This window comes from Drosophila arizonae, chromosome X (assembly GCF_054131065.1).
Source record: "Drosophila arizonae isolate 15081-1271.41 chromosome X, UAZ_ARI_1.0, whole genome shotgun sequence".
NCBI classification, from domain to species: domain Eukaryota; kingdom Metazoa; phylum Arthropoda; class Insecta; order Diptera; family Drosophilidae; genus Drosophila; species Drosophila arizonae.
The window spans coordinates 11,490,012-11,510,967 of NC_142927.1; the positions used below are offsets into that span (position 1 = coordinate 11,490,012).

General features: G+C 42.1%; 3 protein-coding genes across 4 annotated transcripts in view; 2 read left to right on the forward strand and 1 right to left on the reverse strand.

Moving 5' to 3' along the window:
• The first annotated feature begins 251 nt into the window (after positions 1–251).
• Positions 252–2,798, forward strand: RhoGAP5A (Rho GTPase activating protein at 5A). Its single transcript, XM_018015751.2, has 4 exons — positions 252–506; positions 564–1,700; positions 1,767–1,872; positions 1,942–2,798. Exons 1-4 carry the CDS (start codon positions 422–424, stop codon positions 2,117–2,119), a joined length of 1,506 nt encoding a protein of 501 aa, XP_017871240.1. The 5' UTR covers positions 252–421; the 3' UTR covers positions 2,120–2,798.
• Positions 2,799–3,195: 397 nt separating this feature from the next.
• On the forward strand, positions 3,196–5,034 carry LOC108618119 (uncharacterized). Its single transcript, XM_018014023.2, has one exon. It carries the CDS (start codon positions 3,652–3,654, stop codon positions 4,741–4,743), a length of 1,092 nt encoding a protein of 363 aa, XP_017869512.1. The 5' UTR covers positions 3,196–3,651; the 3' UTR covers positions 4,744–5,034.
• A 301-nt stretch (positions 5,035–5,335) lies between these two features.
• Positions 5,336–20,956, reverse strand: part of Vsx2 (Visual system homeobox 2) — a 63,966-nt gene continuing 48,345 nt past the window's right edge. Inside the window, exons 4-6 of one of the 2 annotated variants that reach the window (XM_089474844.1) lie at positions 8,752–8,926; positions 6,008–6,758; positions 5,336–5,923 (exon numbers count right to left, since the gene is read on the reverse strand). In XM_089474844.1, coding sequence (XP_089330970.1) covers positions 5,620–5,923; positions 6,008–6,758; positions 8,752–8,926 — 1,230 coding nt within the window. In that variant the 3' untranslated portion in view covers positions 5,336–5,619. Of the gene's footprint in view, positions 5,924–6,007; positions 6,759–8,736; positions 8,927–20,956 lie in introns of both variants that reach the window. The other variant, XM_089474843.1, reaches the window with a different exon arrangement.

Consider the following 20,956-nt stretch of genomic DNA (forward strand, 5'->3'; position numbering starts at 1 on the left):
TAGCATTTAGCTTTATGTCACTCTTAAGTGCAAAGCTTTGCAGCAACTGAGGCATTAATAATATATTTCCAATCGCACTTAATGCAGTGATGATTAATGCGTACCGAGAAAATGACAAAACATTCATGATTGGCTCTTGTGAGTAATTGAAAATGATGTCTATTAAACAAAATTAACTCAATGCGCTGTCTAGGTGTTGACTTAACCAATGAGTCGCCTATTGTAGCTGCGGTATTTTAACGGTATTTTTACCATGCCATCTGCCGGTCACACTGGCCGAGCCACAGTATAGAAATAAACAAAAGCAAATATGTTGTATTCAATTTGAGCTTTATGGATTTAAAGCAGTGCTTAACTGGTTTTCCTTAATTAGCGCCTAGCGTTGTTTTAATTTATTTTAGTTGCGCTTCCTTTTTGAGCCATGCCGAAAACAGCCGGCGTAGTAGCCACATTGGCAGGAGGTGGCGAACCCAGTTCGCCAGTGCAAAAGGTTTGGAAGCCCGAATGTGAGTAATAATTTGTTGTATTTCTGCCATTTATTGATTAAGTGCACCGGATTGCAGTGTATAAAATACAACTGGACGCACCGGCACCCCATCCTGTGCGCTGTCAGCGCACCTTACCTCTGCCGCCTGCCAACAGCACCGCCGACGCCGTCGAAAACAACAGCCAGGCGGTGCGTCTCTATGGCAGCGAATATCATGGCGTCATGGGACACCTGGAGGCGGAGCAGCTGCTGGCAAATGCCCCCGACGGCAGCTACCTGGTGCGGCGCAGCCCCAAAACGGATGGCTACTATACGCTGAGCGTGCGCTTCAACAAACGCTGCAAACACTTCAAGGTCTTCCACAAGCCGGGCAGCGGCCATCATTTGCGCGAGCAGGACAAACATTATGAGACGGTGCATGAGATGGTCGCCGATGGCCTAATTAACTTCCATATGCAGCTATATGCCAGCCCCATTATACAGCAGATCAATCAGCAAACCAAAAACTGTTACCAGCAGAGTCCATACATGACGCTGAATCGTCGCAAGCTGCGCGCGCTCTCCAATGAGCTGGGCAAATCAGCCAGTGTGGACACATCCGATGCAGCAGCCCCGATGCCCTCAGTGCAGGACAGTCCGCCACAGCCGCAGCAGGACCAGCAGCAACAGCAGCAGCAGCAGCAGCTGCCCCAACAGGATCCCATGCCGCTGGTATATGAGAAGCCCCACAACTTCAAGGTGCACACGTTCAAGGGTCTGAACTGGTGTGAGTTCTGTGCCAACTTCCTGTGGGGCTTTACGGCGCAGGGCGTCAAATGTGATGCATGCGGCTTCATGGCGCACAACAAATGCTCGGAGCTGGTGCCTCCGAAGTGTGTGCCCGATCTGAAGTGCATACGGGGTGTGTTTGGCACCGATCTGACCACCATGGTGCAGCTGCATCAATGCAACATCCCGTTCGTGGTCCGCCGCTGTGTGGAGGAGGTGGAGGCGCGTGGCATGCTCCAAGAGGGCATCTATCGCGTCTCCGGCTTTGCCGATGAGATCGATGCGCTCAAGCTGGCCCTGGACCGCGATGGCGAAAAGACGGACATGTCCGAGGGCGCATATGGCAATGTCAATGTCATTGCGGGCACCTTGAAGCTCTACCTGCGCCTGCTGCCCGTGCCGCTGATCACGTTCCAGGCCTACCCCAGCTTTATGGCTGCAGCCCGTAAGTAGCCAGCGATTGAGCTGTAATTGAGAAATTTGGAACTTTCACGAATGTCCCTTCCCACAGGCAGTGGATCGCCCGCGGAGCAGCTCCAGCTTATGGCGGAGGCCGTGCGTCGCCTGCCACCGGCGCATTTCAATTGCCTGCAGTATATGTTGGAGCATCTGAAGCGGTAAATCGAATCCTGTCCGGTATCCATAGTCCATATTTGATATCAATTCTTCTGCCTTTGCCATTGCAGCGTCGCCTCCCACTATGCCGTCAACAAGATGAATGAGCACAATTTGGCAACTGTGTTTGCGCCCACGCTGATAGCCACGCCCCAGCATATGACGAATCTCACGGAGGAGATATTTATGCTCTCCTCGCTGATCACGCACTGCGAGAAAATCTTTGCCTCCAGCTCGAGAAAGCAATAAGCCGCATCTCGCTCTTCCACTCGCGCCGTCTCTGTCTTATCCATAACTCAGTCCATCTCTTTCTGATTGGAGTCCTTAATTAGTTGTAATATTTTAGCCAAGCGTTTATTTATTTGTGGAAAAACGAAAACATTTTGCCGCATTCTCGATGCATTCACCAAAAACTTAGACTCTAAATAGAATAAATATATATATGTACATGTATTAACAAGCCTTCCACATATATATATATATATATATATATATATATATATATTTGTCTATATATACTATACATGTAGAGCATACCAAACGATACTATTTATACACACACTTCAAACAAGTTTTGATTCTTCTTTGGAATTAGCATTGAGTGTTGTAAGAATTAACGTACGAATTTAGCAGCAAAATCTTATGAAAATCGATTTTCAAATGTGGTTAGGCCAATAAAACGATAAGGGAAACGAAATATATATATATATATATTTATATTATATATTTCAACAATGTTAGTCATAAGCTCAAATCAATGAAACGTATCAAATTATTAATCTTAACTCGAGCCAATCGATTGTTTCAAATTTATCCTATTATATATGTCTTTTATTTAGGTTAATCTATTATCTTCAAATTTTGCCAAAAAAAAAAAAATCTATATTGAATCTAAATATTTTATTAAAATATCTCAATATTGAATGAATTAAGGGGATTATATTTCTTGACCCACACAGTATTCTAGACATCTATATCATTAATTTCAAGAGCTATCACTATCACTATATTTTAAGGCCTATATCAATGCCTTATATTAGTTATATTTTTAATTGAGTTTTTTTTTTTTTTTTTTTTAAGCAAATGCAATGAAAATTTAATTCAAACTGGAATCATAACTGAAATTCGATCATATGTACATATTTTTTTTATTTTTTATTTTGGGTATAATATTTATTATCATATTTTGGTTTGAATATTTATTGAAGCCTTGCACTATTCGATAAAGATAATTCTTTTAACAGAAAGCTCCAATTTAAGATATCCAATATACTATGCTAATATAGATAGTGTATTGGATATCTTAAATTGGAGCTTGAATTCGAGCTCTTTAGGACTTGACAATATAATTTTATTTATTTTTAATTTATTGCAGTTTGTCTCAGTTTGTCAATATTGAATTCGAAATCTTTCAGTACAATTCGAACTCGAATATCATATAGAACTCCCTATAGGCATACTAGATGAAAAAAAAAAAAATATATATATATAAATAAATAAAAAATCGATTCGAATTTGAAACAAAGTGTTTGAAAACTTTGTTTAAATTCGATTCAAATTTTGAAGCGCCTAGTAGGCGTCGTCTGACAACCCGACGATGTGGGCTGGAGCAGTTGAGCTCTAGGCTCATTCTACTTTAGGGCAGACATCGAAATTGTTGTATAAAAAATTGTGAAATAATAAAATTTTTGGAAAAGTATAAAATTATAAGTATAAAACGCAAAAACAATAAAGTGCACAAAATTATATATTTATATATATACATATATATCTATACAAAAATGTTGAACTCTACGTGCCACCGAGACTCGGACAATTGTTCGGAACAATCCGCTGGCGATCGTGACGAGCAAATTACTCTCGCCATAGCTGCGATGAGAGCTGCCGTAGAAATGAGCAGTGCATCCACTGGTGACTCTGCTAGCGAATCCGAGGTACTTGCTGGCGAATCCAATGTACCGCTATCGCGTCATAATGCTGGTGTATCGCCTTTCGTGGCTATTGCTGTACCCGAACATATGTCGCCTGAGGAGTACAAATCTTTAGATGGACGGGCACGGGCTTATGAGGCTCGGGTCCATTCGCCCATCTATAAGTTCGGCAAATTCTGGACCTGCTCGGAGATAATTGACAAGCTGCCGCACGTGATGAAGCTGTGGGAGACCTATCGCCTGTTCGTACGTCCACCCAGCATCGCGACCATTGACATCCTGAAGGTGGGCGAGTGCCTGCGCGCGATGGGCGCCAACTTCGAGGATACGACTATGAAGGCGAGTTTGGTGGAACGTCTGCTCACCTTTCCGCACGTGAAGCCAGCAATCTCCGCCAACTTTGAGCTGGTCCTGGCCGTCTACAGTGAGGTGGTACAGGTGGATCCGGTGCCCGATTGCGACATATTGATCAAGGGCCTGAGCTGCTACGACAGTTTGAAAACGGGCAGGGTGGCCGCTAAACGACTGCGCCGCATCCTGACCACCATGGGCCAGCGGCTCAGCGATGGGGAGGTGAGCACCCTGCTCGACTCCATGACGGATGGGGCCGGCGATGTCGACTATGTGACCATGATGCAGACCCTCTTCCCCACTGATACCGAGACCCCCATCAAGCTGAAGCAGGTGCGCATGTATCTGACGGCCCTCGGCAAGCACGCCTACCACATGGACCTTACGAAGCGCGACGACATAATACGAGCGCTGCGTAAAATCGACAAAGAGAAGACCGGCTATGTGAATCACGCTACCATGATAGAGCTGCTCGAAAAGAGCGGCGAGAACTTCACAGTTCCCGAACTTGTTGCTCTCGCCAGCGGTATAACCGAAGACGAAAATCAAATTTGTTACCGCAATTTCCTCCAAATGATCATGAACAACTGAGCGAGTGGGACAGCGAGAGAAGAGCGAGAGAGTTCATGCGACTGGCTGTGGGAGTATATTAACAAATATGTGTTCTGTCTGCATGCCTATCAAACTCATTTAGGACTATCATTTTAAAGTTTACCCAAATTATCCCGAAGTATTCCTATCTACGTATTCTTATGTACATCTAAATAATCAGTGCTCAGCTGTACTAATTCTCTGCGGCGAAAGTACTACGACACAAGGCACGACAATGAACGTCCTTAATATTTCAATCGTCAATTAAAGAGAATACTGTTGGAACTTTAATAGCCCTGTTTTATTTCTCTTGATATTTATAAATATTTTATTATTTCCAAATTTAGCGCATTTCTGCATTCGGCCTAACAAAAGCTGTTTGCTGTATCACGCCGCCGGCTGGCGGCACACTAGCGCCATCTAGCTGTCGGTATCGCCATGTATAACAGCTAGCATTGCAGCCAAATGCTCTACAACAACTGGCAGCACTGGCTGTAACGGTCGTTCGGCGAGCTGTGCCATTTTCATTAACGGTTATTCTGTCAGCTGTAAAATTTTCCCATGGGAAAAATGAATGAAAATATTGTATTACTTGTGTGTGGATAATGCGTTTATTAAAAAATATTACATTTCTGATGCTTAGGAGCTAAACGAAACTTACGCATATATCATATCATATATGGATTACACATGACAATAATTGATTTCTTTTTGTTTTGATTAGGTATAGCGAATAAATAGTTTAGATCTAGAAAAAAAAAATTGTGGTTTCTTTTATATTTATATATGTATATAATTTTTGGATCCATTTGCTTTGTTGTGGAGCTAAAAGTGCCGTTGAAAGTGATCTGGCAACGCTGCTGTCGCTGCTGCATGTCAGACGTTATCGCTGTGGGCGTGGCTGCCACCGCCGCCCACTGACGTTAGCTCCATTTTGATGGGCGCCACAGCCGTTGCCACCGATTGCTGCAGCTGCAGCATTTGATAGGCGCTGCTGCTGCTGCTGTTGTTGTTGTTGTTGTTGCTGCTGCTGCTATTGCTGCGCTCCTTGAGCATATCACACTGCGCCTGCGCCTGAGCCTGGGCAAAGCTGCGCACCTGCAGAAAGAGTCCGCCGTTGTTGAGCAGCCGCGCCTGATGCTCCTGCGCCTTGGCGCGCAGACAGGCAATCGAATTGTTTCTGAGAGGAAGATTAGATAGGCGAGAGATTAGAGAGATTAGAGACTGCAAATTGCAGATCCGCAAGCAGTGCTCCATTGCTTACCTAAACGCATCCGGATCGTGCTCCATGAGCGCTGCAGCAGCTGCTGCTGCCGACAAATGATGCGCATGCAGTTGCTGCTGCTGCTGCTGTTGTTGTTGTTGTTGCTGCTGCTGCTGTTGATGTTGCTGTTGCTGCTGCTGTTGCTGGTGTTGGGCTGCTGCTGCAGCTGCTGCCACGGCTGTGTTCATTATCAAGTGGAAGTCCTTGCTGGAGGCAGCGGCGCCAGCGCCTGCTGCATTTGCCGCATCCAGCAGCGGATGGTAGCTGGGCGTGGCAACGGCATAAAGCTGGGCGGGCGGCGGCGGCGGCTGCTGTTGGAGCAACTGTTGCTGCTGCAGCTGCTGTTGCTGCTGCTGTTGGTGTTGTGCCTGTTGTTGCTGCTGTTGTTGTTGCTGTTGCTGTTGCTGTTGTTGCTGCTGCGAGGGCGACGGCGAGCTGAGCTCAATGTGCGGCGAGCCGGAGCTGTTGGTGGTGGCGCCGGTGGGCGTGGTTGCCGCCGACGAGGCAGCCGCATAGCCGCTGCTGCCGTGCGGCGTCGTCGACGTGGGCGGCGCAGTGGAGGCGTTCGTCGGACAACTGCTCGGCGCCGGACTGACCACGTTCAGGGACTCCGTCGACGAGCTGAGCGCGCGCGAATGCGAGCGCAATTCATCCGAGTGAACGGACTTGGAGCCAGCCGAATCCTCATGATCGCTGACGCCGGAGTCGTCCTTGAGCGTTGATTGCGCCTCAATTGATTTCCGATGCATGCCTGCCAAAGAGAGAGAGAGAGAGGGAGATAGAAAGAGAGAGATGAAGCTTTTTAGTATATGTTTGCTTAAGAGTGCTTAACAGAACTAAGAATGCGTGTTGGAGTGGGACATAAAAGCTTTATGGGTTGAGCTTTCAAGGAATTTTGTATGAATTATAAAGGAGATCAATGAAAGCTTCGACATATCTCAATGCTACCCTAAAAAATCTCGTCCTATTAATCTTCTATTAATCCACTCAGAGTGCAATTAGTTTAAAGCTCTTCGATCGCCAAGAATCAAAAGGAAAACAGTTCAGAGTAATGGTAAAGTTCAATATTTCATTAGATCATACTTCACTTTTGAGCTTTTGGTTAAACGAAATTCGGAAAAAAATTAAAGCTTTATAGTTAATGGAAGAATGTGGAGTATAATGGTGGGGGCTTAGGCTTGAAGAGTACCAGGATAGTTAAGCTTGCGAAACGGAGCGTACTAAACACCTATACAGAGAGATTAGAGCTTTGATTCCCAGCACTTGTAATGACAACATGAAGAGAGCTTTTAATTTAAAATATAAGAGATATATAGGTTAATTAGAGATATAAGAGAGCCTTGAACTGACAAGTAGGAGAGATGGTACTTAAAGCCCTAATTATATTTAATATTTAGCGCATTTAAAGTGACCTATAAGAAGGCTACAAAATCAAGCTTTTATATAGTACTTAAAGCTTGATTAGTGCTTTATTTCTTTGAGTTAGCTATAAGCAAAGCAAACGCCTAGAGCTGCAATAGGAAAACCAAGAGCTTTGAGTGAAACTTCAAGTGATCTATTGGAGCTTTCAATATAGTTGCTGTTGCTCAAAGTAAGCTTTCGGCGTAGGAGTTAGGGTAGGCGTGGCTGAACGGACCTAACAGATGGTTCGAGTTTCACTCATGCAGCCAGCATATGGATGAGAGCTGACTCTGACTCTGGCGAATGCGAATCCCTCGTGGAATACGCCGTGAGTATTGTTATCCGATCAGCCTTTGGCTGTCAGCATTTTGAGCATATTAACTGGTTGGCCTCGCATCAATTGCCAACTAATTTGACATACACATACTTAATTAAAAAAGAAAATAAATAAATAAATAAAGGGCAAAACGGGAAGGCAGAGAGAATAACCTCAAAGCTGAGCTGTTAAGCCACTTAAGGCGCGGCCCGGGCCGTTGCTGCTTGGGAATTAATTTGCGAAACACCCAAAGCATTACCAGAGCTAAGGGTTGTCCGGGGTGAGGGGTGGATGGGCGGATGAGGGCAACGGCACAAGTGCCAATAAAACCTGCAGTTCTCACAATGCGAATAGATAAACGATAAATGCCAAATTAAAGCAGCAACCCCAACCCCAACTCCCATTCCCGCCCCCACCCCTAGGTCGACGCACCCTCGGCGTATGCATTTTGCATTTATTAAGCGATTATTAACAAATAAAAGGCCAAAACGCAAGTCAATCCAATGCCAACCACCGACAAGCACTTGTTAAGGGCGCCTGACTGTCGAACCCCCCCACCCTACCCCGCCAGCCTCTGTAAGCCCGCAACCCCCCGCTCTCGCTGCGCCTCGCTAATCCGCAAAGTCATTTCGAGGCAGCCAAAGAAATGCGCGCAACATATGACAACAAATAAAGGGCCGTGGATGAGGAGGCCAAGGGGCTGACGGGGAGGGAGGGAGGGCGCAAAGATGCGCCCTGGCTGGCAGGACATGCACGCCAAATATGCTCACAATTCCGATTGAAGGACATCTGAAGTTCAGCGTTACGTATATCTCTCATTTTATAATCCCCGAGCTGCTGCCCTTTGTCTCGCTCAAAATTCAATTAAGTCCGTCGACTTATCAACTGAAGGGCCATGGTCAGGGACATCAACGGGAACGGGAACGCGGGGTGAGGAGGGGGGGGGGGGTGGGTCTGGAGGACATGGAGGACTTGCTTAGTTAAGATAGTTCGATATGATTGTTGCATTTACATTTCTGTTCCATACCTAGTAGCCAGGGCGCCACCGCATCGTTGTCCTTGGCCGACTTCAGTATCGTCTCCGGCAATGGCAGCGAGTGCCGGACCATGGCCCCGTACAGGCCGTACTCGGCCATTATCGTGCTGCCGCCCCAGACCTTCTCGGTCTTGCGCCATTTGGCGCGACGATTCTGGAACCAAACCTGCAAAAACCAAACCGAAAATTTATTAAATTTATTGAAATTAATTAATTATATATGCATGTAAACTATTGGACTTCGATTAGCTTAGACACTTTCCTATTTGGATTGATTTCAGATCAAACACACTATAAATTTATACATAATACATGAGACTTATGTAAGACTTGGAGTGAAGCTCTAAAGCAAAGCTCTACGTATCCGAAATGTTTAATATTTTTATACCCTAAACTCATGGAAAATAGGGAAATCCTTGTATAATGGTTTTATTGGAAGGAGGCGTGGCAGACCCCCTAAAATATTTTTACATTTGCTCTGGGCGACGAGTTAAGTCGATAAGACAGGGTTCGTTCGTACATATTTATGAACGCGTCGATCTCAGAAAATATAAGAACTGGAGACTTGAAATTTTGTTTTTCATGTCCGTGTATATCACGCGGTCTAGTACCCATTATTTTGTTATCGATTAAGAAACTTATCGAAAATTATAAAAAATTATAAAATTCTATCTCCTACATCTTTAGAGCTAGAATCTCCAAATTTTAAATGCAGATTCATACGCATTTTATAGAATTTCGATATTTTTGTATAAGGTACCCCCACCATTATTTCAGCCGTTCAGCCTCTATATGAGCTTCATTTGGAAAAGAGTAAAAGTGTTTTAGTGAGGGGTGTGCTCAACTAAAAAATAACTTGACCCTGCTCAGGTATATACATTTTGGATTAACATTTGTTTTAGAACGTGTTAATGACATATAAATGTGGGTATTTGCCAAAAAGCATTTCTAAGATTATCTAAGATTTTCAAATCAATTCAATTCAAGCAATGGAAAGAAAATTATAAAATCTCATACTATGTATGATATAGAGGAGTATTTTATAGCCTTAATTTGGAACGGACAGATGTTTTCGGTTGGCTTGAGTCAGCTCAACTCAGCTTCATCTATCTGCCTATTTTATACACTTTCACAAGTCCACTCTAAGCTCTCATAAGTTCATAAATATAAATGAGATATATCAATTGAGATAAATCGGAGAGGAAATGGGCTCACAGAATAAACTGAGACTTTACTGTTTACCGCAACATGAAAAAAAATATTTATATGAACAAAGCTCTTCTTTTATTTATTAAATTAAATATACTTTTTGTATTAATTTGTTTTTATTTTTATTTTTATTTTTTTATATACATATTTATTTTTATTTAATATTAATTTTTTCTTTTTTTTTCAATTAGCCCTAACACAAAGCCCATTTCAAATATCCTTAAAGGCTATAGTGTTTTAATACCCTGTACTTGTGTAATGGTGAATCAAGTGATACCCTGTATTTAAGGAGATCTATGCTTATAAGGTGAGTTTGAAACTCTATTTAAGGTCCACCGACTCCATTAGCAGGCGAATCTCTGAGCTCTGAGTGCTTGTGCCCATTGCTATGTTAACTTGTCTTAAATATCGGGTCTGGTAATAGTGCCATATGGCGTAGGCTACGCTTTGGGGCCATTTGAGTCCGTTGGTCAGTGGCCGTTTGGCTCATCTAGGGCCGCGTGGCGCCTCCCAATGTTGCAGTAGCAGCTGCTGCTAAATGCGATGCAAATTGCGAATTATTAAATAAAAAACTCGTTGAAATTGAAAAAATGTAAATGGAATCTATTCGAAATGCTAATACACGCTCGGACCGTAAAGGCTTTCAGAGGGGACCTAGAGAAAGCAGGAGAGTGGGAGAGAGAGAGAGAGAGAGAGAGAGAGGGAATGTGTGTGTGTGAGAGAGAGAGCGAGTATACTGTGTTCACACACACACACACACACGCACACATAATAGCAAATAATATACATATTCGCATATAAGTGACCAAATTAGATTATCTTCCGAAACATTAAACCGATTTTCATGCAGAGCCTGACAATAATAATAAGAAAACATTAAATGTTGATCACAGAAGGGCGACAACAACAACTGTCACAATAAAAGGATTTGCCACACGCAAATACGCACACTCTACCCCTTCCCCTCCCCATCCCCTGCTCACTATCTCTTTTTATATACGTACGTACGTACATATATGCAGAGTCAAGGCGAAGGATTTAACTTTGACTTAGCAACCCTCACAGGAAGTCAGGCCAACCCCTAACCCCACAACCTGCCACCCCCCACCCCCTTGGCCCAGCTCGCTCGATGTACCCAAAAAGAAGTCATCATTTTTCTGGTCCATCAAATCGTTTAGTTCTGCTATTAGTCATGTGCGAGACGCAGCGCACTAGAAACTGGGCAGGGGTGGGCTGGGGGGTGGTAGGGCGGTGGGGCGGTGTGGCGGTCTCGCCCAAGAGATTGCCCAGCAAAGTGAAATCGACGCGACAGAAGTAGCTGGCAAGTGGAGGAAAGCAGAATGAAAATTTATAATAAAAAGCAAAATATGCAAAATAGGTTGGCATTCAAGGGGCGAAGGGCGAAGGGCGAAGGGCGAGGGGCGAGGAGGTGGGGCTGAGCCACAGCCAGTGTTGGTAAAGGCTGCGAAAGCAATGTGGCGACATTTTTGCTGAAATTCTTTTTGGCAAAGGCCAAAGACAAGGCAAAACGAAAAAAAAGGAAGAAAGCAAAAGCGATTGAACAAATCGCAACAAAAGGGCAAAGGGCAACAGGCAGGGGCTGCGGCCAGGGGGCTGAGGGCTGAGGGTGGCGTCAGCTGCTGTAAACGAAGATAAAGTGGTTTGGCTCCGGCTGCTGCCAGGAGCTCGGCCAGTGGATGCCTACGCATTCAAACTATAAAGAATATTTCCATATATCCCATGATTTATTGAGGTGTGCTAGGCTCGAGGCGGCGGGCGGGGAGGGCAGTCGGAAGGGGGTAGGCAGGTAGGTAGGTGCTTACAACTGACAACTTGGCTCATATTTTTGGGCATTTGAGAAATTGGCAGCGCCCGGCGAATGGCTGGCAGCCACTCAGTGCGCTTCGTTGCAGCCCAGTAAATTTAGTGGCTGAAAAGCCGCCGTTTTGGCCAACTGCCCGGACTGATAGTGGAGTGGAACGCAGCGGAATGGAACAGCAGACTAAATGTGCCATAAACACTAGTGAGTGAGAGTGAGACACTCAATGAGATTCGATGCATAAGCATAAGCATTAAATGGAACGAATGGAATGGAACAACAATTTATGCGACAAATCGTAGCTGGGAGGCGACTTAATGATAGGAATAATCATACCTTTATTTTGTCATATATATTCTGTAAAAGGAACGTTTGGAATGGAACAGCAGTCTAAATGTGCCACAAGCACTAGGGAGCCAGAGTGAGGTACTCAATGAGATTCAATTCATAAGCATAAGCGTTAAATGGAATGAATGGAATGGAACAACAATTTATGCGACAAATCGTAGCTGGGAGGCGACTTAATGATAGGAATAATCATACCTTTATTTTGTCATAGGTATTCTGTAAAAGGAACGTTTGGAATGGAACAGCAGACTAAATGTGAGCGAGGGTGAGACACTCAAAGAGATTCAATTCATAAGCATAAGTGTTAAATGGAACGAATTGAATGGAACAGCATTTTATGTGGCAAATCGCAGCTCTGAGGCGACTTAATGATAGGAATAATCATGGCTTTGATTTTACATAGCCATTCTGTAAAGGAACGATTGGAATGGAACAGCAGACTAAATGTGCCGTAAGCACTAGGGAGCGAGAGTGAGGCACTCAATGTCTAGCAGAGCCTATTCAAAGGCATAAGTGTGAAATGGAACGAATGGAATGGAACAGGATTTTTTGTGGCAAATCGCAGCTGTGAGGAGGCTTAATGATAAGAATTGTTTTGGTTTTGATTTTACATAGTTATTCCTCAAAAGGAACGATTGGAATGGAACAGCAGGCCAAACACTAATGATAAACTAATGTGCTTATGATGTAACTAATTAGTTAAAAAACATTTCAGTGGCTGGTATGAAGGAGTAGGGAGCTCTTGTCTAGCAAACAATATTTACAGGGTATTCGCGAGTCTGCTAATGCCGTTCTAATTGCTGCTACACGCGTGGAAGTGCCTTCAGTGTTTGGTTAAGTGAAGCACACTTATGGGAATTGGATCGATGATGGTGTTCGAGTTGGCTGTAGGATGCGATTACCACTTGCATATCAGCGGAACGAAACGGAATGGAACGGCGGGGCATGACAGGGCACGGGCTCAGGTGTAGCTGCCAACTACTGATAAATTAATTTACACACACAGAGACACATGGAGCGAAAGAGATAGAGGGAGAGAGAGAGCGAGAGAGAGCGAGACACATGCAGCACGAGCTGCACTTAAGAGTTTTTGGGGCGTGGCAGCTGGGCAGCTCACAAAAGCCTTGCCTCGCCTTACCTTTGCCGCTGGCATTGCCATTGCCTTTGCCTTGAATTGGGGCCCCGACACGAGGCGAACGAAATCAAATTAATCCGGTTTGTTATTTCATCATGCAACGTCAACGTCATCATCATCAGTTGCAACAACAGACAAAAGGCGCAGCAGCAGCAGCAACAGCAGCAGCAACAATTTGCAATAATAAATAGCAAGAGCAGCAGCAGCAGCAGCAGCAGCACACACACACACACATAGTGTCATGTAAACAAACGTCTGCCAAAGGAGCGGAAAATTTCATTAACAAGGCACACAAGCAACAACAACAACAACAACAACAACAACAGCAACACCCAATTTGCTGCTGCTACTGTGGGGCCTGCATCCGTGCTGGCCATGTCACCAAGAGCTCCTAGGCTTCCCCTCGTCGCCACCCTCCCCCTCCACCGCCCCCGTCCCCCTCCCCCTATCCACCACCACCTGTGCCCCTGCCTCGTTACAAGCTGCTGCGAGCACTGATAATTTAATCAACTCTCATTGAATTATATCATTTTGCAATTTGGCGCTGCTGCATGCAACATGCGACAAGCATTGCCATGCCATGGCCCCTCCCCTCCCCATGCTCCCCTTGCTGTGCGCTCCCTCCATTTGGCCAACGTTCATTTCCATGCAAATTCAATTCTCATTATGATAGCAGCCAACGAGCTGTCGTTCCTCATTCGAGCGTCCATTTTGAGTGCGGAAATCAAAATAGGAAATGCCATAAATTTGCCCCAAAACGGAAACTCGTTGCCTATGCATCAATATGTATGTGTGTGTGAGAGAGAGAGAGAGAGATGGAGAGATAGATAGTATTGGTTGTACGCCTGCTGTGCCTCGTAGCTTTTTTAGGTACCTTAAGCTGACTTTGTGTTTGCAATCCAACTGGAATCTAATTGGACTCGCAGAGCACACTAACTAAAGCTGATTCAGGTGCAGTTAGAGTTTCCTTAAGCAGTCTCTTGTCTAGATTTACTTCGAGCCAAGACTAACAGGCTTATTAACAGTCATTTATATCAGGGACCGCAAATAAGAGTTACGCACTTAAAAAAATTTAGGGTCAAAAGAACTTCCAAGAAGAGAGAGGATAACATACATAAGGATAAAAAATTATATTTAATTATTAAAATTGATTTTTATAATAAAAATAAAAAATAAGAGTTATGATTTGATTATTATATAAAAATTATTCTGTAATAATTATTTTTGATTTTTATCATAAAAATCAATTTTAATAATAATATATATATATTTTTTTAGTTTTTCAAAAAATAATAATTATTTTTTAATTTTTTGCTATAAAAATTATAATCGTTACGGTCCCTGATTTATATAGAAAGACAGGTAAATTCATAAAAAATGAAATGCTCTAAATTGGGGTATATTTCCCATTTGCTATGTCCTTGAATGCGAGGCGCTCTTAAATGATTACTGACTGGATATTTATACAGTGAGTAACATTAATATTCGGCTTTTTTATTTCTCAATTTTTTTCCGGTCTATTTATAATCCTTGTTAGTTAAGTTAAATATACTTCATTAATACCTCAGCGGAAAGTTTATTTTTCAGTCTACCATTTAGCACTAACACTTTTTTAATTTTAATTAATATTACATTTTTTAGGCATTTGAAGCTAAAATATATTAAAAAAAAAAAAAAAAAACAATTTTAATGTTACTCACTGTATATTCTCTATTGCCATTAATTGAAATCTAAAATTATGGAGTTTTTCTAGCATATCTCCTCAAACTTAGAGGTTCTATATAGATAAATCTAGTTTGACTTGCTTTAATATTACTTTCTCTTCACACATATTTATTATATTATATTTATCCTAATTCAATTTATTCTCTAGCTAATTTCTATTTTCATGATCATTGCATCAAGACTTAATGCTCTTTATCTACTTGCTAAATTCTCCCCTCTTTATAACATCAAAAGTATTTGAAACTTGTATCCACTTGTTAAATTTGTTCTTCTTCGTTTCATGCAAGACCTCTTGTAATTTATTTTCTAGAGACATTGAAATTTCATTAATCTAAAAATCTATCTAACAAACTTTCCTAATCTGCAGTTCAGCTGAGCTCCACTAACAACTGCATTTAACTGCAGGTCAAGTGCGTGTCAATTCAAGAGTCAAGCGGCGCCACCTGGCGGCACATAAATGAACTATAAATGCGCAATATTCGCAGATAATTCGCAAAATTCATTCGATTTGTAACTAAATACGCGTTGCACGCGCTAAATGCAAGCGATTTTCCTTTTTCAATTATTTCATTTTCATGCTGAAAATCAAATCATTTGATCTGCCATTAAATAAACGAAATGCGAGCTGTCTCACTCTCTCTCTCTCTCTCTCTCGCACTCTTTGGTTGGCTGGTTAGGCAGTTAGATGAGTTTAATATAGATAACAGCTTTGGCTAAATGATTACTTGACCATATGCCACACCCACTGCCCACTGCCCACCGCCCACCGCCCACACAAATACGTCGAGAATCACGATGTCAATTTGCTGATTGAAAATTTATTATTATTGAACTTTGGTTTGCCGACGCTCACTTTTATGGGCTGCAACGTTCCGAGACGCCCCTTTTTTTCCCGGCTTGCGTCGCCCCGGACTCAGCTCAAGGCCAGGTTTTCGGTTGCTCTCGAGTCTTGGCCCCGAATTGCTCAAGTGCTCGCCAGACACACTATCGTGTGGATGCGCTCCACTGACCACTAACCACTGTCGACTGTCCAATGTCCCGCTGCCACGCCCACTTGTCTAAGGGCAAATGCATTTGATTTATTGAATGGGAAGGAATGCTTTAAAGGGGCGTGCTACACGCCATGAATACAACGTCATTCAGATGTGGATTAGTTGAGATAACAATGGATCTTACTAAATACTAAATGCATATGGGACAGCACAAAGAGCTTTCGCATTTAACTTAAGGCTCGTGCAGCATATACTCTAAAATTATATTGATTTAAGCTATTGAGTAAATAACATTGTGATGTGAACTGTGTTTCCTTTGGGGTGAGATTAGAAAAGAGAAGAAGCTTTAAGCGTCTTTGTGCATATCCAAAAATTGTATACAAACTTTTTCACTTATCATTCTTTAATTTGACGTATTTCACTTAAGACTCAAGTGTTGCATTGCATTCGAAAAGCTTTCAGGTGCTTAAACAAATAAAGCTTTCATAGAGTGAACTATTGCAAAACGAGCTTAAAGCTAAGATATAAATATTTCTAAATAATTTAATTTCGCATTTCCATCATGAAACCACAAATTTCTAAAGTACTTATCAAATCCGCAAAGCTTTTGCTTAATAATTCATAGCTTCCATGAGCTTTCAGAGTGAACAATTGAATAATGAAGCTTTCATAAAGCAAAAGAGACAACTCTTTAATCTGTTAAAAGCTAATTAAAGCGACGAGCAAAGCTTAAAGCAGTTTTGATAATTTACCATAAATATTTGTGAAAGCTCGCTTGATCTTTTGCTTAATCCCACGATTCTCTTATGAGCTTTAAGCATTTCCTATAAAGCTGAAAGCATAAAAACTCTGGCAACATAAATTTGAAACCAATTTGGAATAAGCTCTTGGTCGACTGCACTCGGACAAAGGTCAGTTTCAACTGTTGGGTGGCATTGGCTTGCGGGGAGGGGGGCGCCGGGGTTGCCGGGGCAGCCGGCTCAAACTGTGGCCCATAATTAAAATATTGGTAACCAATCAAAGATTTTCAATGGGCCTGCCCTCTGGGCACAGTGCAAATATTTGCGCACTCGTGCTGCAAAATTGTGCAAATTGCATGCAGCATGCCCCATGCAGCATGTGGCATGGCAGGTGGACGCCATGGATCGCTGTGTGTGTGTGTGTGTGTGTGTGTGAGTTGCTTTCAGGTGACATGTGCAGCGCATTGCATTCGATTGCAAGCGACAGCCTGCTTTTTCTTTCTCTATCTCCCTCTCCCTCTCTATCTCTCTCTCGTTTATGTGAGCGGATTTGGCCTGGCTTTCAGCTTGTGTGGCATGCGGCTTTTATTGGTTTACTTCATCAACACGACAGGCAGCCAGAGCCATAGCCATTGAGTCGGTCCGTTCCGTCCCTCAGTCAAGCATTTGAGGCGTGTGGAAATTTCATAACGACAACGTGCAGCACCTACACCCCCCCCCCCCCCCCACCCTCTCTGCCCCTCTAGCACAACAGTGTTCTAGAGCCAACCCGTTCCACTTTATATGCAATATTCAATTGACATTCAGCCAAAGCATTTCGCGGCATTTTTTTACCATATCTCACTCTCTCCCTCTCTCTCTCTCTCTCTCTCACTCGCTCTCTCTATCTAGCCTTTTTTCTCTACTACCACGCGCACAATGCAGTTGGAACTTCAATTTCAACTTCCATATGAGTTTAACGCTCGCGATATTTTCTTTTGTTTTTGTTTTTCCATCAGTGGGATTTCCTTTTTTTTTCTTTTTAGCTCTTTTTTATTTTTAGCCCAACCCTTTTTACAGCTTTGCGCTTACAAAATATGAATGCAAAAATTGTCTGGCTCCATTTATTGCAATATGTTTTTATCAAGGAGTTGGTAAACTGTGCATGTATATACGTATATATATAGATCCCTCTGATCGCGTGAGCTAAGGTCTTTATTTGTATAAAAATGTTTGAATAGGGTTCAAACTGCTTCTATTGGATATCTCATATATACATAGATATATACATTTATATGTACATAAAAATCTAATATGTTATATGGCAATTTTTTCTATATGTTGCCATATAGCGTATATACATAAAGGAATGTGTATATGTATATAATATTGGCAGGAAATTTTCATTTCATCAAATTGTGATGTTGGTGTTTTATCATAGTATATGTTATCAAAGAATAGTTTACTAAAAATTACAGGGTATACCAAACAAAAAATATTATATTTGACAGGTAATATTGACGATTTGTATATAATATATAATATTGTATATATAATATATACAAAGTTAGCAAATGTTTTCAAGGATATACTTTTTTTTTTGTTGGAAACAGGGTATATAAAACGCAAAATTCTTATTTCAATATATTTGACAGGGTATATTAATTATATACATAAATACGAAGTCTATATAAACAGAAGATAGAGACAATTGTCAACGTAAAGTCAGAGGACATTATTTATAGGGTACGCATAGTTCCAGATTTCATTTTAGTATTTTTCACAGGGTATAATTAGAAATTTGAAATGATTTCAATAATGTGTATATAATATATATTACATATTACATGGTATATAGAAATATATATACATATGTTAAATATACAAATATTACAGCGTATATACAAAACGTATATTACAGGGTATACAAGCGTCTATATGCATGTATCTATATGCATTTTTTAAAGCAGCGTTTGCAATTGCTTACTATTGCTTCCCTTAATTTCTTTCAGTTTTACGCTGAATTTTTGTTCCAGGGTATCTACTAGTCTGGCTCTTGCTATCAACAGCGTCAACTTTAGACTTAGACAGACGAAATCGCAATCGCTTGACTTTGGGCGTCGCAGCACTCAAGGAACCAGCGACTCCGTAAATGGAACAAGAGACGAGTGCAACTGGTTTTTTTTCTATATCTCGTAGACTACAGACTGGAATCGGCTGGCGATATTAATGACCTTTGTTTGACATTGCCATTGCCATTGCCATTGCCATTGCCATTTGACTATTAATTACAATTTGAAATGATATTTTAAATGCATCATGATTAATGAATGCTTGCGATTTTCTAATTACGAGGCCTAAGGCAAAGCAAAGCAATGTGAAGTAAAGCAGGGTCGAGGGGCTGAGGGGTTGACGGGTTGCGGTGGCTGCATCAGCGGAGGGTTACAATCGAGCTGAGACTGAGCTGAGAACTTCACAAATTCAAGGGGCTAAATGAGCCTTCAGCTCGTTTGCTCTCGCGCTCGCTAAGTAATTTAATTTACAAAAACGCATTAACAATTAACAATTAACAATTACCGGAGAGCAATACGCGAATCGTATTCGACAATGATTATTAGATCATTGGACCTTGACATCGTGGACATGGCCACTTGCCGCAGACTTTGGCTCAGGCCGCTTGAGATTCTATTTAATATGCTTTAATTGGCGTTAAATTAGAGCGATAATACGAGTCTTTACTTTTCAAATGTATTGATCTATTAATCGATATATAAGTACTTCATAGATATACATTGCAATAGATGCTTACCGGATACGTACGAAAAGCCACCTCCGATAAGTATCGATGGCCGATATCGATAGCTACTCTACCGGTAAGTCAAGTTATGCAGAAGAGGCAAAGGGTAAAGAGAGTTTTCATTGCCTCTACTGGATGACGTGACTCATCGCTAGAGTAGCTACCGACATGTAGTACATGACTGCGGTGGCATTGGATATTAATGGAACTTCGAGTTCGTATCAAGTATATTCATGGTACTTCGATCCAAACCACAAGACTACCAAATGTTTGTGACAGGTGCAAAATAAAATACAATCGCTTCTCGCTTATTCGAAATTGCAAGGGGATCAGTTTTTATTTTCGATTTACACAGAAGTTTAGATGATCGATAATTATCGAAAACGAATTTTTCGAAAGGGGATAGAATTTTTTCCGATTTTTATGCAGAGGGGTACAAATTATCGAGTCCTGACTGTAATAAAATCCACTGAAGCTAACATAAATATTTTCCTACTGCATCAAGTTATCGATAACTTATTCGTTTACTGAATGCAATCATAGATCGATATCAAAGTATATGAAAATATCTTCCTCACTATTCACTTCAGCTCAATCAATCAACACCTATATAAACATATGTATAGTCTCGATAAATCGAAATGACAAGGGGGAATTCAAATCATCTAAAATTATTGAGAACAAATTTCTTTCAAGGGGATAGAATTTTTTCGACTTATCGATTTAGCGGGCTACAAATTATCGAGACTTGACTGTATTTATATATAACAACATTGTCTCAATTGCCTAAAATCTGTAGATCTATCGATCGGTTGGCTATGCAAATACCCAGGACTCAGCTGAGTTCTGGACTTGAGAGTTGGTTTTCTGTGTGTTTATTGATTTTTTGACCAGCCTAAACGAGGGCCTACATAATATATGTATATCATATACTATCTATCGCATCTCTCTCTATATCCTATACCTTTTTTTGCATATACCGATATATGTACACTGTGACTATGACGAAGCACCCTTCACTGAGGCAAGGCCACTAAGCTCAGCCGGCATTTGGCTTTGTTGGCCACATGCTTTCACAGCTGGATACGCATTGGCAATTGTCATTATGTTGTAGTCCATGTCAGACTTATAGAGAACATGGTCTATGGCAGTGTGTGGGGGGGGGGGGGGTGCAGGGCAGGGGGGGGCAGTTTTGTGTGTCCTTCCGTCCGTTGGTTGATCTGGTTTCGCTGTTGAGTAGTTAACAACAAATTGGCAAGTGCAGGAGCGTCGCTCGTTGCCGCGTGTCAGCGCAGCAGGTTGCAGCCACACACACACACTAACACCAACACACACTCATAGATACCTAGTCGAACTGCCCGTCTCTGGCTTTGGTGAGAACTGTTGCAATTTGTTCAAGTTTGTGTGTTTGTGGCACTCGAGCAAAGGGTTGCTCATCGCCTCAGCCGGCCA